Source organism: Neolamprologus multifasciatus, chromosome 11 (genome assembly GCF_963576455.1).
Source record: "Neolamprologus multifasciatus chromosome 11, fNeoMul1.2, whole genome shotgun sequence".
Lineage (NCBI taxonomy): Eukaryota > Metazoa > Chordata > Actinopteri > Cichliformes > Cichlidae > Neolamprologus > Neolamprologus multifasciatus.
In genome coordinates, this window is record NC_140449.1 from 9,852,120 (window position 1) to 9,869,098 (window position 16,979).

The 16,979-nt window shown below is 36.3% G+C and overlaps 1 protein-coding gene across 1 annotated transcript; it reads left to right on the top strand.

The window, feature by feature from the left end:
• Window positions 1-6,442: 6,442 nt before the first annotated feature.
• nrsn1 (neurensin 1) lies at window positions 6,443-14,837 on the top strand. Its single transcript, XM_085177094.1, has 6 exons — window positions 6,443-6,575; window positions 11,051-11,166; window positions 11,336-11,428; window positions 11,557-11,675; window positions 11,945-12,132; window positions 12,271-14,837. The coding sequence occupies exons 2-6, from the start codon at window positions 11,068-11,070 to the stop codon at window positions 12,372-12,374; spliced, it is 603 nt and encodes a 200-aa protein (XP_085033220.1). The 5' UTR covers window positions 6,443-6,575; window positions 11,051-11,067; the 3' UTR covers window positions 12,375-14,837.
• Window positions 14,838-16,979: the final 2,142 nt, after the last annotated feature.

Below are 16,979 nucleotides of genomic sequence, written 5' to 3' on the forward strand. Positions count from 1 at the left end.
TATAATTAAGGATAAACATCATTATTAGTTTACTGAAATTGATGTAAAACTGATCCTTTTTTGGTCACAATACATTACATGGATGCCATTACTGAAGGGCCTGTGTCAGAATTACATTAGCATTTATAGATATGGGATTTCTCTCATATTACTGGCTTATATGGCTCATGGCCCATATAAGAATGAAGCTAAAGATAAACCAATTAATTTAATCAAAGGTTACCGCTCTATCTTACTTTTTTTTTCTCACCACAATTCTTTCCAACTGAATAAATGCTGCCTTGGTTTAATGTCTGTACAGCTATAACTTTGACAGATTTCTCTCCAAAGAGAAAGATCACCTCCATCACAATGGCACTTTTGCCCCCTCCAGTCAGTGGTTTATGAAATACAGCATGGTCCAAGTCCAAGTGGAAAGTCCAAGCTTCCAGCCCTGGAATGGCAGATTGACTGAGGAATCAATAAGATGACAAATAGGCCACAACACCAAGGCTAAGGATTCAAGATGGATAAATCTGGTCTTCCTTCTCTCCATCTATCATACAATATAAGAGAGGTAGGGAGAGCAAATGCAATGCAGGTATGATCACGACTACAAAATCTTTCTTATCTTTTGTCTCACTTGAAAAAAGAAATAACAAGAAAACATTAATTAGTTTCTGTGTAAGAAATCTTGAAACTTCAGTTCAGAAATGTTGAATTATGGATGCACACTTCACAATTGTAATAGCTTTTGCAAAGAATCAGCTTTCATTTCCTCTGTGCCTCCAATTCTCATCATAATATAATATAACAGGAAATAAATAAATCACATTATATCAAAGAGCTATTGCACAAGCCTTGACATCGAGGAAAAGCTCCTGTTGCAGATTACTTCATTTCATGAGCAGAATGTTTCAGGTTTTCATTGGCTGCACCGACATCAAATGCTGTTATACTTTTTTAAAACGTAATTTAAGTATTAAAATCATAGTCTACCTTAAAATGACTGTCAAACAGTACACATAATAATATCAGCAAATGTTTGACGAATGTAGGTCAGTGTCTAGATAGTATGTAATGGTGCTGAGGCTAGGCTAAATTTGTTCACTGTTATTGCAGTTCCCACGAAGTCCAGTAGATGTCAGGCTTGTTAGGAGAAAGTTAATATTGACTGCAGTGTGGGTGTTGACGTTGGTAGATTAATGGCAAATAATGTATTGCCATGAGATGCTTAAATTATTTATCTGATATTTTCATTTATAACATCTCTGTCACCATGGGATTTTTTTCTTGTTAAGATTTAGTGGCTAATGGAAGATAGATGTGTATGTTGTACAGATAGCAAAGCCAGTTGATTGAAATTGTGATTTTTGAGACTGGGTTATAGAAATATAACTGACTTGATTTGCTTATATTATGTCTTTTAGATCAAATTATCCAGAATTATCCAATCATAATGAGCCTTACTGTGTAGTATAATTTAGAGCACACTAACAGAATAGCTGTGCCCCCCCCCCCCCCCCCCCTTTAAATAAGACTCAATTATATGGGTGCTTAATGTAGCTTTTAAGATATAGTGTATATAAATTATGGTGACATAATCAAATACACAACTCTCAAGGCAAAATAGCTTAATAAGGTGTACCTTTCTACCAATTCAATATAGATATTTATTTTAAATATGTGAAAAAAAATTATTTAAGATTAGTGCCACTTGAACACTGCATCATGAAATGAATGGTTGGTAGAAAAAAAGGATAATTGGACAACATTTTCCTATACATGACCAGTAACTTATAGAGAAGGTTCACCATATAAATCAGAGTATAATGAAATAAATTTGCAGCGGAAGAATACAAGACCACAGACAAGAACAGGGGAAATCATAGAGCAAAGGAGAATGAAATGGCTTCTGTTGCAGCCACAACACTGAATCAGCCATGAACATCTGTATACCTGTACTGTATACCAAAGTACTCTAGAATCAAATGTGAGGCCATCTGTCCAACAGCTGAACCTTGGTCAAAACTGAGTCATGCAACGGGACAATGATGCCAAGCACAGCAGAAAATCTACAACAGAATGGCCAAAAAGGAAAACAATCAAGGTGTTGCAGAGGTCCAAAGTCCAGACCTCAACCTTATTAAAATGCCTAGAATAAAACCTTAAGAGAGGTGCATAAACAAATGCCTGTAAACATTTAAAACAGAGGAACTGTAGCTTGCTAAGTGAAGGGACACTTCAGTAAAATCTTTTTAAAATGTTATTGTTCCACTTTCCAATGAGAAACAATACACCGGCTTATTAACAAGTGAAAGTTTATCTTGAAACATTTGACACGGTAACAATGACACCCCGCTAACAGCACAATATTATAGCTATGGTGCTGTTTTACTCTGTAACTAGATAATGAGAACTTTCCAAACTGTATTATTTATTATTATTTTTCTTTTACATTTCATTGAAAATTTACACCCGTCAGCCACAACATTAAAACTACTTGCCCAATATTGTACTGGTCCCCCACCATGCCTATCATGGTGTTCCGTTCAGTTTAGTTCAATTCGGTTTATAAAGCTGCCAACAGATAATATTATTGCCATGGGTTTGTGATCTGCAACAAAATTTACATGGATGGTGGGTTTTCTCAGAGTAACATCATCATGAATGCCTGGACATACTGTAAGACTTTCAAACAGAATAATATACAGAGTATCACGCTCCATCTCCACAGCTTGTGTTCCTTCCTATCCTGCTACTATCTCAGATAAAAGAAAATAAAAATTAAGTGTACCACGTTGCTATTAACATAATACACAGGAAAAAGTCCATACATCCTTGTTTGATTCTTTCAAGAAATGGGTGTGATGCTTGGATGCACAGTGTGAAGTAGACAATGGTGTAACCAGTTTGCAGCTTTTCAGGCAACACACAGTAAGTGGTAATGCATATCTTAGAGAGCATTCTTCTATAACCAGCAGAAAGCACAAGAAAAAAGCTTTTGAAATTTAATGCTAATGTATATGCCATTATGCTTCCTAAATGTACTCCTATGCAGCTTAGTTTTTTTAATACAACATTTCATTGTATCTTATATCTGTGTCATGAAAATTTTACGGATAAATTTGAGCATCTAATAAAATGCACTATACAAACTTTATAAAACATAACCTCAGTTTTACTCAGCATGAGAAATGTCCACCTCAGTAGTACTTAAATCTGCATGCAAACCCCTTTTTATTTAAATAAACACAAAGCTGTACTTTTTAAAATACTGTAGTATATTTACAGGGGATGAGGCAGTTAACCTTGAGGTGAAGGCAAACTCTGGAAGTCCCCAAAAGTAAAGAGGTTGATTTAGCAAACCTATTATCATTACTGTCAAACCATTTCAGGGCTGCAGGATAGCTTGTGGTAAAATTGGAGTTTCCTTCATAATCAGCTGTCATACACTTATACACAAAAGGCATCTTGAGTCATAATGTACTCCGGCTGCAGTATCACTGCTAATGTAGGTCACAATGTCCTGGCAGGTACCATCACCCTATATATCGGTTAACTTAAGTGATATGCCAAGAAGCAAACATGAGCAATATGAGATGCTTTCTTTCTTATATATATTTCTTATACTATTTACTGTAGTGTTAAAAGCTACGTGCCTTCTATAGCTACACAACCTGCATCCATTTAGTAATTATTGTACTGTATTTCACACTAAGTGTGTTGTAGGTGAACAACCTGTCAGCCAAACAAACACCAGACACACAGTATTTAAGTAGCATACCTTTAATATAAACATTTTATTATTTTATGCTACTGTGACCAATAATCCGCCCTGCTCTCTGCAGCTCAGTGCTGTCTCTCTCTAATGAGCTATGGTTTGCCATCAGTCATTACAGGAAGCCTGATTATCCAACTGGCATTCTGCACAGCTCACAGAGAACTTCCTGAAGGTGACCTTCTCAGGTTGCCATAGAAACCTCTCTCTCAGTGAGATAGAGAGAGAGAGTGAGAGAGAGGCAAAGAGAGCGAGGGACAGAGACAGAGCAATACAGAGAACAATAACAGAACATTTTGTCCAAATAAAAAAGCATTAGTATGCTGTGGTGTCATTGCACAGGCACATCATCTGGCAGTAGAGTTGTCTTGTTAACCAGTGGTAAACAGATAAAAAAAAATCTCCTATCATTATTCAACAGCCTTCCATTTACTTTATTTATTGCATCCATTACCTTAAAAATGTTACTGTGAAGGTTCATTATTTATCATCAGGTAAGAAGGTGTTCTTTTTCCTTTTTCCTTTTTGTGTTTTTGGGGGTGACTTGTACACCTATACACCATGTTTATCAATGAGCTGCACCATGGAACTGAAAAACAAAACAGCTGCTGGAGTTTGGGGAGAAGTATGTTGTTCCCATTCTTGACTGATATATAACTTAAGCTTGTCTTCTTTGTCATATTATTTGTTTCATGATGTGCCAAAAGCTTTGATTTGATGAAGGGTTTGAACTGCACACAGGCCAGTTCAGCACCCAGACCCTTGGACTATGAACCTGATGCAAAAGATGGTTTAACATTGTCTTGCTAAAATGTGAAAGGCCTTCCCTGAAAAAGATCACATCTGCAAAGGAGCTGTGTGTTGCTTTAAATACAGGTTACTGTTAATATACTTTTGAGCACTGATGATATCGTTTTCAAATGTGCAAGCTGTCAGTTTCATAGGCACTAATGCAACCCCATTCCATCAGAGATGCAGGCTTTTGAACAGAGCGCAGAAAAAAGACAGATGGTCCCTTTCCTTTTTTTTAGTCTGGAGGATGTGGCCTCCATGTTTTCCCAAAAAGAATTTCAAATTTCAATTAATCTGACCACAGACCAGTTTTCCCCTTTGCCTCAGTCAATGTTAAATGAGCTTTAACCCAAAGAATCCAGAAGTGTTTCTGGTTCATGTTCACATATCGTGGCTTCTTTTTTTCATAATAGAGCTTTTACCTCCACATGTGGATTGCACAATGAACAGAGCCTGTGCATTCATTTGCATGACTGACCCAGAATCTTTGGAACTTTATGTTGAGGAACATTATGCTGAAACTATTACACAATTTCCATGCATTTCTTTGAGATTGGTGAACTTCTGCCTGTCTTTACTTCAGAGGAACTCAGCTTCTCTAAGATGCTCTTTTTATACACAGTCATTTAACTGACCTTTTGCCAGTTAACCTTATTAGTTTCAAAATGTTCCTCCAGGTGTTTATTTTTGCTACCATCTACTTTTCCAGTTTTTGCTGTCTCTATCCAAACTTTTTTGATGTATCGCTGCCAGCAAATTCTATTTTTTTTTTTCAGTTTAAAAAACTGATGCGGTTCCAAGTCACTGGATTCTATTTTAATAATGCTGTGCACAGCATTGCAACATTTTTGCGATGCTGGTTGTACATGTAATACTTTGATCTTACATTATTTAGTTTCCAGTGCAACAAAAGCATGAAAGCCGCTTTACTTTCCTAATGCAGGTAAAAAAAAAAATGTTGATTTGAAGCATAAGGTAACGACCTCTTTTTCAAGACGTTACAGCATCACTTCATGTATATCCAATGACTTTCATAGTGGATATTTCACTAACTTTCCACTAGAAAAACTTAAGAATTCCTTTACTGTGATTTGCCTGCGGCACAGAGACTTTTCAGCGTGCACTCCATCTATCTGTCATTCAAAATAAAGAGATTAATTTTCTCAGTTACCTTTCTGCCAAATCACTCTTTAAAATTTGAGTGGTCCAGCCTTTGTTTGTTCTCCTGTTGTTTCTCTGCTCCAGTCACTTACAATTACGCCTTTTGACCAAGAAAAGACAGATTTTATTAAACCTGTTCTGCCTTTCTCCACAACCAAGTCAACAAAACAAACAGTGACAGGTTTTCTTTATACAACTTAAATTCCAAAGCCTGTATAAAAAAAAGCTAACATTTTTCTAAAAGCTGAAATAAAAATGTCATTACATTATTAAAGCAAGGCATGAGCAAGGCAAATGGGGAACTCAGGCTCCCATTCTTATTCTTTCTTTATTCCGCATGGACTTTATTTCTGAGGCGCAATATAGTTTGCTCTTTTAGATTCCACCTCCTTCATGATGATTGCTGATATGGTGACTAACACTTCCTTCAGCCATTTATGTCACCAAGTGAGCTAAAAATAGAGAGCTCTGGAATGTGACCAGAAAATATATGTTTTACGTCACTCTGTACCATTGCATGTTCTCTGACTTTGTTCTAACTTGTTCCCCTTGAAATCTATCTATCTATCTATCTATCTATCTATCTATCTATCTATCTATCTATCTATCTATCTATCTATCTATCTATCTATAAAACATTCTGTAAAATTATGAATGAAATCTTTTTTTCTAATCCTTCCATCACTCCTGCCTGGTTATTTATAATCGTTACTGAATCATATACTGTCATGGATGGAACGCCTGCGCAGTAGACAGCGTGAAAATGTGAATCATCGACAGAGAGAGAGGGGTGACTGTAGAGTGATGGGACCCGGCTAAGGGAAGAGCAGCGAATGATCACTCTCCGAGCTGGTAATGACAGGTAAATGGCGATTTATCATCATCATTAATTATTATTATTTGGAAATATGGGGATAGTGCTGTAGCATCGGTGCGCGTTGTTGTTTTTGTTAGTAGCACACCGAGAATTCACATTTTCTAAGAAGACTCCTTCAGTCGTGTCCTCCATGCACCGCTGCACATCTGGAAGAAGCTTCCGTGTTGACAATGTCAAAGTAATGTTTGTTTTACTCACCGTGCATTCGTTTGTATCTCATTTTTTCTATGTCGAGCATTTCTGTCTTACTTTAAACTCGTTTCGGGCGTTGCTGTCCTAATAACATGGAACAACGTTTCTCCAATACGTTTCTTCGGCGTATGTCATTTCATGCTAAAGGATTAGCTACTTTTTACTCAAGTGGTTACAACATCAGCCAACTTGATTTGGACGTTTTTTGTGTTGTTTTTTTTTACGTGAAGTCCACATTTGCAAGGTTAAGCTTCAACGGTGCAGTGGGTCTCAATCTCATAGGGGGTTGGGCGGGCGAATGGATGGAGTCTATTTTCAGACTGGCGTCACATATTACGTCTGTGTGTTTTCCTGCTGGGTTAAGGCTGAATGATTTTCAGCACCACGGTCAGTGGTCGGTGCTGATGTGTTTGGACCGTTATATCAAGACATTCTGGTTTGATTTGTCCTAACAGCTCTGATTTTTAACCGAGATGGGTTAAAATGTTTGTGTTTGATTTACTTTTATTTTCATGTCTTGTTTTATCTGTTGTAGAAAGGAAACACACAACAGCTGATTGAAGATTAGTTAAAGATTGGATGATGTTTAAAGTTATTCAAGCCATTCTAATTAAAAATGTTTGTTTTCTTAAAAGCTATTATAACAAGTTCCCATTAAAGTTAACAGACTGAATTAAATTTGAATTACACCTTGTTGTTGACTCAACAACTAAGAAAACAGAAAATTAAAACTAACAGTCAGTCAGCAAACTCAAGCTTTCATTGTTCATTTTTCAGGTACATGATATATGAGTACAATATAAATATTCTTCTTTACTGTGCACAATTAAGCTGTGTGTGACAAAGGTAAACATACTAGGGAAGAGTGTGCCTCATCTGTATGCAGCATTTCAGATAAGAGGCACTGGCTGGGTCGAATAGCAACATGAGAGCTGTTGTTTGCACACAGAGAGAATGTGTCCTTTATCTACTTACTTATAATTACAACAATGAAGACAAAGTGAACTAACCCTTTGTTGGTATTTGTCATATGGTTAGTTTACGCCAATTAAAAACTTTTTGAACTATTTTGTGACTATGGAGTACATAAATAAAACAGACCAAAGTGTAAACATCATCAGGTCCACTGATTATGTAATGGTAACTATAAAAGCTAAGTAAAAATAAGCATTGCGGCAGTTTAAGCTAGAGTTGTGTAACAATATTAATAGCACTGTGGGTTGGAGGTTAAAAAATGACATGTCCACTCAAATTTCCTCCTGTAGGGCTCTTTCATATTGCACTATCACTGTAGACTTTGCATTAGTAAATTGATTTAATATGATTTACTCTACAACTCATCCACATATAATTTGGCTGTAGAACTTTCATTTAAAAATGTTGTTTAGATATTAACTGTAAAGCTTCAGATTATGACTGATAATATTGTTTACTGCCTCTATTAACATTATTTGAATGACTATTACAAAGGTGAACATCAGGTTTATAATATATGTGAAGTGTAACAGGAGTTTGAACATTAAGATCACAATCTGTTTCAATTACTGTTAACGTTTTCTTCACTAGGTGGTTAAGTTTGGGCAGCTTAATGTTGTGGTTTACACCATTAACCCTACATATTATAAATGTCCAGTGCATGCAAATGTGAGCAAGAGGTCCTTCACAAGAGGTTTGGATCACTGATCTGCAAATAAACCATTATTACCTAAGAATGATAGCATCTGGGAATGGTTAAAACCAAACTAACAAACAAACAACCAATATGTTTTATAAAATGCAATGTGTGCTGATGTGTGTGAGGTGTTATCGTCTGACATTGACTATGATGTAATGCACAATACTATATTATTAATGATTTTTTTAAATTTGATATCATAGAAACTGATGGAAAAATAGCTTATTTTATAAGATTACTAATTAGTTAAAAGTGAAGTTATTTAGTAATGTGTAATTAACTATGAATTTATATAGATGATTATTATAAAATGTTTTTCTTTTAATAATAATATTGTAAATAATTTACTCGCTAGTTTGGTATAATGTGGTTCCAGCTAAAGGAGGTATGTAACCCTTGCTATTTCATGTACTATTATGTCTGACATCTAACTGATGAGTTTTACTATATCAGGCCAGTGGTTTTCTTATGAGGTTAGACACTTAGTTTTTATTTCATTATTCCAACCACAATGCATTGTATACCAGTGTCTTACTGGAAAGAGCATGATCACATTTTAACATATATGCGCTGTGTCCCATTTCAGGGTCTGCACGCTTGAAGTACGCATTTTAAGTGCGGTTACGTCACCGCCACGCGACGACGGCTGTCCCAATTCGAAGTGTACTTAAAATGCATACTCCAAATGCGCCGTCGATTTCCCCAAATATCAAGCGTGGTCCGGTGCACGCTTCGTGGTCCCATATATCCCACAATTCATAGCGCGGCGGTGGGTGTGGATAATTTTGCCGCAAAATACGGCAGAAGGGAGCGGCCGAAAAGTGAACTGTCAAAAGTAAGTACTGAATATTCGCACTTATTCATGTGCGAATGTTTAATAATGAAGAACATTAAAACATTGCTGTTGGCCACATGTCGGCAAAGTTATGTGACACTAGTGATGTTTGTACTTTCAGCATTAACTTGGTTTTAAAGCCTCTACTTCTAAATATACATATAGTCGACCTTAATCTTACAGAGAATCTGATGATTTTATGGATAATTAAAGTCAGTCATATATCCACAAACTCAACAAGCTGAAAGTCAGTGATATAGATTATATATATAATATATATATATATATATATATATGTATATATCAATCATAATAATCAGACAATACTATAATATTGGCCATATTATATTTACATTACCATAGTGAGATGACTTTAGTCTCATGAACAACATTAACTAATTATTATTTACTAGCTAATCTTAAATGACTGTTCAGTACAGAAATGAAGCCCTTGAATCATGTTTTACAGTCCTGTGGTCTCAGCCTCAGATACTCAACTAATCAAAGTGATGTCATGACAAAAATTAATGACCAACAAAACAATTTTCTCCTTCATTTATGTCACACAAAGCTGTATGAAACGTGTCTCGCGGTTAGTATCATGGTTGCTAGGCAACCTGAACAGCGCGACGAAGCATATACCGTCCCATTTCACACGCCTCTCACTTCCGCACTTCTCGTACTTATAGTACGCACCGTACGTAGTACGCATAGTGCGCGTACTTCAAGCATGCAGACCCTGAAATGGGACACAGCCACGGACTCAATATTTCATTCCCACAATTATACCCTTTTCTTATTGTAATTCAGTCCAGCAGAAATAGTTGATTTAGTATTAGCTAACAAAAACATGAAGCATAATTGGTTTGTACAGAGCAGAACTGTGCAATGCAGTTAGCTCTCAGTAAGTGGGGGATTAATGTTCATCAAATCTATTCACATATGGTCACAGATATTATTAGTTTTTAACTAACACCTAATAGTTACATATTTCACATATTTCACTGTTGAGGCAAAGTCCAATATGCAGTTATGTTTGTTAATAGTTTTTCTTTAAACATTACAAAAAAGATTTTTCTATGTATGTCAGCACCCTCTGCATTTAGCTGAAACATTATTGGATCCAAAGAGTAATATGTCATGCTTTATTTTATAACAGCAGACAAGCAGAATGCATCATTAAACTCAATGCCCTATGGCACCCATTCCTTCAGTACATTGTTACATAACAACAGTGACTACATGCTTATGTGTACAAAAGCATAAATGTACTGCACGTTTATGCAACGATGCGTTTAAACAGTTTGTCCAGAAACTGTGTATGCAAACAACAACAAAAAATAAAATAAACAAACTGCTTTTTTTAACTCCTACTGCAAGTGTGATGTATAAAAACAGAAATAGCCTCACCCATGCGGCTTTGGCTGTGGTGAGCAGAAGGCTGTACTATTAGGCTTTAGTAATGCCACTGATATCAGGCTGCTTTCATGGTAAATCTAAAATTTTTAAATATGAAGATACATCCCATTATATTCAAACCCACACTTTCCTTTTGACTGTCATTTTTTTTCTTGCCTTGCTGAATTGAGAAGTTTTTGAGCTAGATTTTCCCCCATTGAAATGAGGTTTCCAATATTGGGAGATATGTACATTATATAATTAAGAAGAGGTGCAAGAGTTTAGTTTCCTCCCAGATCTCTTGAATTCAATCAGGCTTAAAGGTTATTGGAGATGTGTGGTTTTTTTGTGTGTTCTCAGGTAGACAGACGTGAAGGATGACTTCTTGCTCAGAGATCTGTGGGTCAGAATATAGTGAGCAAGTTCAAACCAGTGGGAACTACCAGCAGTATGGAGTCCGCTCCTACCTACACCAGGTAACAGTGTAACCAGACTCAGCACCCACACAAAGTAAGACGTCTCCTATGAAACTCACAAACAGATAAACGCTTAAGCACAAAATCACCAAACCTTCATTTCTTGTAGGTTTAGGTTCAAGATGTGAATTTTAAGAAAGCTTCTACTTTTCTTTGATTCCTTATCCAGTTTTATGAGGACTGCACAGCTTCTATCTGGGAACGTGATGAAGATTTTCAGATTCAGAGATTGCCTAGCAGGTGGAGCTCTTTACTCTGGAAGGTCAGATTAACCCTTAGCTTGTTCAAAACAACACCAATATAATGGAACTGAAAATAAACCAAATTATTTACAACTATAACAATATATGTTTCTGACTTTCGTTGTTTTTTGACTTTTTCTTTTCACAGGTCTGTCTCACATTCGGTACCTTGATCTTGTTTGCGGGCCTCATTGTTGTTTTGGTAGGTTATGCCACTCCAGCCAAGATTGAAGCATTTGGTGAAGATGATCTACTCTTTGTTGACAGGTATAGAAACAGTACAATGTACGAGTGGAAAAGAATTTAGGTAACCTTTGCTATTCTGAAATAGTAAAGGTTACATAGACTTAAAATTAACAGATCATGAACTTTATTTGAAGTGTTACTTCTTAGTCTTGACAATAATGTCTAAGAACAGTGTTCTAGTAGGACATGCATATGTTTAAATTTAGAAATAACTCTAAATAGTTGTATAAATATTGAACAAAAAGACTTGGTGGCAAATAAATGATTGCTTTGAACTGTTCTTGTAACAGCCATGCCGTCAGTTTCAACCGTGCACTGGATGTTTGTAAGCTGACTGGTGCAGTGCTGTTCTGTGTGGGAGGCACCTCCATGGCTGTGGGTCTCCTGCTGTCTGCCTTTGCCAAAAGCTACTCCAAAGAAGAATTGTTTCTGCAACAGAAGTTTAAGGAGAGGTTGGCAGATCTGCAAGCAACAGTTGGTACGTTTTCATTCTCTTCTTTCCCAGTATAACACGTTCAAATTAATGTAAGCAGAATAAATGTAAAGGTTGTTGAAATGGCTCTGCGTTTGTATATGAATATGAATATCTATATCACAGTAACTGCTTATGCCACAGGTACTCCAATAATGAGAGCACCAACTCCCGGAGAAGGAAAAGTGCCAGTCACACTTACCAAAGTTCAGAACATCCAGCCAGTGACCACAAAGTCAGAGCCCTGATCAAGGCTAAGATCAAGGCATAAAGTGAAAGTTGTAAGAGGACCGGTGTGTGTATGTCGATCTATGTGTGCAGTTTATCTTTTTAAAAGGTCAGCTTACATAACAGATAGTATTGGTTCCTCATCGTATTTTGTTTGACATTAAAATGAGATTTTAAAAACTTAGAAAGGATGAACAAAATATAGGGGATTTATTTATCAGATGTTATGAAACAATAAAAAAAACACTCACTTTAATATTAAGAAAACATTTTTTTTTAATTTCACTGGAAAAGACATCTGCAGAATAGTGACACTGTGCAGTAGTTTCTACAGAGCTTGTTTTCTGTTTGTTTACTGTTGAGAAAATTCTTACTTTTGTAAAAGGCAATGCTGTTACTGCTGGAGGGCGATGGACAGCAAGTGGCATATTTGAAATTTTTGTCCCCCATTCCCAGAAATGATCAAATGTACCAGTTAACACTCATTACCTCTGACTAGTGACCATCAGGATGAGTGCATGTTTGGAATTATTAGCTGTTAAAAGTGTAAATGTACTATATTTACCTGAAACGTTCATCCAGGCTGACAAAGCACGACATAGTTTTATAATACCTTTTTTTTCTCCTTTCTGATAAAGTAGTAACTCAAAGGTCTTAACCTTTCTAAAGGTTCACAGTGTCCTAAGAGATTAGACATAAATGCAGATTAGAAGAGACAGTATGGGGAGATTCTGTGTCTATCTTCTGTCTTATTAGGCCAGTGACCTTGTTTCCTTCAGTAAATCTTCAGACAGAATCAATATACAAGAGCAGACAGGCTGATGAAAGTTACATTGAACCAGACAGAGCATGCAGAACAGCAATATGTCAGATTACTTCCAACATACAGCAAATAAGACATTCATCATGTCTTCTATCTTTATTTTTAAGTTTTTAATACCTAAACACTGGCTTACCCACCTTTTCCTTTCCACTGTTTCCTTTTCACCCTGTGACAAAAGGCTCATAGACACACACAGATCCATCAGAGCAGACGTTGTTTTGAATCAAAATGCTAATAGCTACCAGACATGAGTCAGTGCTACTCGTGAAAATGAAGATGGGTGCATCGAGAGAGACAATGTGACACACAGGTTACATAACGGAGGGAAGATGAGAGCACGTTCAGCTCTCCAATGGGATCGCAGCAACATCGTATTTGACAGCACTAATGGATGAATTAAAGAGATTCAATAAATGCCTTCCTACTATCACACACAAAATTTGAAACTCAATAATTTATATCACAGTCAGCAATGTTTAACACCGGAGAGCTGATAAATTCCAGGACCACATTTTTTACACTATAGAGAATTTGCTTATGTGCTGGATGTGAAACTGAAGGAGTGATTATTAAGACGGTTCCTGTTTTATTCATTTCTTTATGTTATACAAGTTTTCACACTGTAACTGTAACTTAGAAGCACAATAAGCTGGTAACGGCCATGTTTTTCTGCTTTTTAATACACTGTGTCCACATGTGTTGTACATATATTTATTACAATTACTGTAATCCTACCCTACCACTTTAAAAGCTTGTTTTTGCATTGTTTTTCTTAACATGTATCTTTTGTTTCATCATTATAAACAAACCTGTACTGTAAAAAAAATCTGTACTTGGTTAGAACAATTCTACTGTCCAAGATACAAGCTTCAGTTTTTTTTAAAACCATATCTCATCATCGAATTCTTGCAGCACAGCTTGTATATTTACTCTATAAGATGTTGATTTGCTATGCTGACTACTATTGTCAATGTAAGTTGACCTTTTCAATATTATTCTAATTACCTCCAATCTTCTTTCTACTATTATTTAAAAAGTCCTGGTGTTATTTTAACACATTTACTCTCGGATGCAACACAGAAGCATAGTTGTAACTACGAAAAAACAACCTAGTAATAAGCAAGGCATTTCATTTTCAAGATACACAGCCACTGAGCTGCGGGCCTTCAGTACATGAAGAAAAGCCAAGCTGTTAAACAATCCATTATGGACAAATCTTCTAGTGCGGCCAGGCAGTGCTGGTTTGTAATGTTATGCTGTTTCCTGCTGCATTACAAACTCCAATCCATAATGGATATTTTTTTCTGCTATATATCTAACTTGAAGTCTTTCCTGATGTAACAGTGGATCATCCCACTAAATAAAAAACGATGCTACCCTTATTTGCGAACAGATCGGATAAAGAACACATATAAATCAGTGTCTACATGCAGTATGTCTATTTTTCGAATAGCACAATAAAACTGACATATCGGTGGATCGGAAATGTGTGAAAACTGTATTGCAGCACACTGTGCAGTAAACTGACAGACTGGTGGCTTAACTGTTGATAAAACTTTATACCTCCCAACAGAAGTGAGAGGTATAAAGTGGTTTAAAGTGGGAGTAGAAAGTGGCTTAGTTTATGTCTCCCTACAGAATTAAAAAATACTTCACTGTTGTCACAAGGGTCAAATGTTTTAGATCTTATTTTAATCTTTAATCTTCCCTGCTGTTTTCATTTAATATCTCACAGTTGCCATCTATGTGTGCCAAACAACTGACACTTTTACTTCCTAAATTCCCTGCAGGGTTATTTAAATATAGTGTACAATACTAGCTAAGCAGGACTTTGCGTTCTTTAAAATCTGGTGCCTTCCCTTTATTTCTTAATCAAGAAAAAATTATAATTTATGATTATTGATTCCAACCAATGTTGAAATAATTATAGATTTAAATTAATTCAAATAATATGTTAATAATGTTCATTTTTACATTGTAGAAGTCCCCCTTGTAATCAGTCTGGAGGGTGTGTTATTTAGGGCCTTACTGAACACGCCCACATGCATACACACTCAGAAAACAGAGTAGCTGGTGGAGGAGATAACATAGAATTAATGGTGACGCCAGAAATAGCATCTTGAGGATCATCACCTCAACCAGGCAGGCCTTATGACTCACACACTCCTGCCCCCACCTCCTTTGCTTTCTGCGTCTCCTGCTCTTTGCTCTCTCGTTCTTCCTCTTCCCTCTCAGCCAGGTTCCTTATCTCTCTTGGGATGGTGACTCACAAACGCATCGACTGCATGAATCCCAATTTGAACAGCTGCAGGGATGAGCGGGCAGTGGGGCCATCATACATACTGAATTAGATCAGAGTTCATATTTCCTGCCTGCAGCTGGTGGTTTATTGTGGATTTATGGAACTTTGTTTCAGGAAAAAAATGACAAATTAAAATCACTGAATGAGAGTGAGAAGAGTGCCTCTCCAAAAATATCAGGATGAAAGCAGCTAAAGACCAAAGTGCAGTTTCACTAAGACAGACTGAAGATCTAGATCTAATGCATAATGAGACATTAGTTATAGTAGGTCTCTAAGTCCATATTAGTCTAAGTCTTCATAACAAATACATAATGACCCATGCCTAGAGTTTTAAGGGTTTTAAGAATGTTCTGTTAGGAAAATTCAACCAAGAGCGTCCCACAAAAAGTTGGGACGCTGTAAATAAAAACAGAATCCGAGGATTTGAAAATCTCATAAACCGATAATTTATTCACCAAAGAGAAAAGAGAACATAGTTGTTTTATTATTTCAGGAAAAATAGTATTTTGACTTTGGCAGCAACACATCTCAAAAAGTTGCGATGGGGTTGGAAATATAAATGCTACTGAAAAAGAAACAGCAGGAGGAACATTTTGCAACTAAGTAGGTTAATTGGCAACAGGTCAGTAAAATGACTGAGCATTTTACAGAGGCAGTGATAAATTGTCCAATTTGTAAAAAAAAATTCTGAATAATGTCCCTGAATGTAAAATTGCAAAGACTTTAAATATCACATCTACTACACAGAATCTGGTGAAATCTCTGTGCGGAAGGGACAGGAATGTCAGGCAGCACTGCATTAAAAACAGGATGGATTCTGCATGGGCTCAGAAAAACCAGAACGTGTTGCTGATCCACAAATGGAGGTTAAAGAAAAATCTACATCTGTGAACATGATCCAAATACACTGAGTCAAAGTGGAAAGCTGTTCCACTATGAAACGAATTGAAATTTGAGATTCTTTTTGAAAAGCATGGACATCACATCCTCCAGAGTATAGAGGAGAGGGACCATCCAGGTTGTTACCAATACTTAGTTACAAAGCCTGCATCACTGATGGTGTGGATGTGCATTAGTGCCCATGCTTCTATGCAGATGGAATCTTTTTTAGATTGTATAAGACACTAAACTGCATACTGCATCTACTACAACAAGGCCTTCAAATAGAAAAGTCCAGGTGCTAAACATTTGGCCCATCATGAAAAGAAAAAGTGAAAAAAGTAGGACTGAAAACTACTGAGCAGTTAGAATCTTGACCATTTTTTCTTCTTCTTTTGCAAAATAGTTTTCTCAGTTTAAATATTTGATATCATTCTATGTTCTAAAGTGAATGAAAAATGGGCTTATGGGACATTAAAACATTTAAATCTCTTGTATTTACATTTTACACGTACATCTCAACTCTCGTGGAATGGAGAGTGTAGTTCCATCTCAGTGAACTTTTTAAAAAAGCTTTACGCCTGCTGTAAAGCAGCTAATTTCCAATATCATACATCATCA

Excerpts from the sequence above, each read along its gene's own strand:
- nrsn1 (XM_085177094.1), top strand. The coding sequence starts at position 11,068 with ATGACTTCTTGCTCAGAGATCTGTGGGTCAGAATATAGTGAGCAAGTT. Across the intron at positions 11,429-11,556 it reads GGAGCTCTTTACTCTGGAAG|GTCTGTCTCACATTCGGTAC; the intron begins GTCAGATTAACC and ends TTCTTTTCACAG. Across the intron at positions 12,133-12,270 it reads AGATCTGCAAGCAACAGTTG|GTACTCCAATAATGAGAGCA; the intron begins GTACGTTTTCAT and ends CTTATGCCACAG.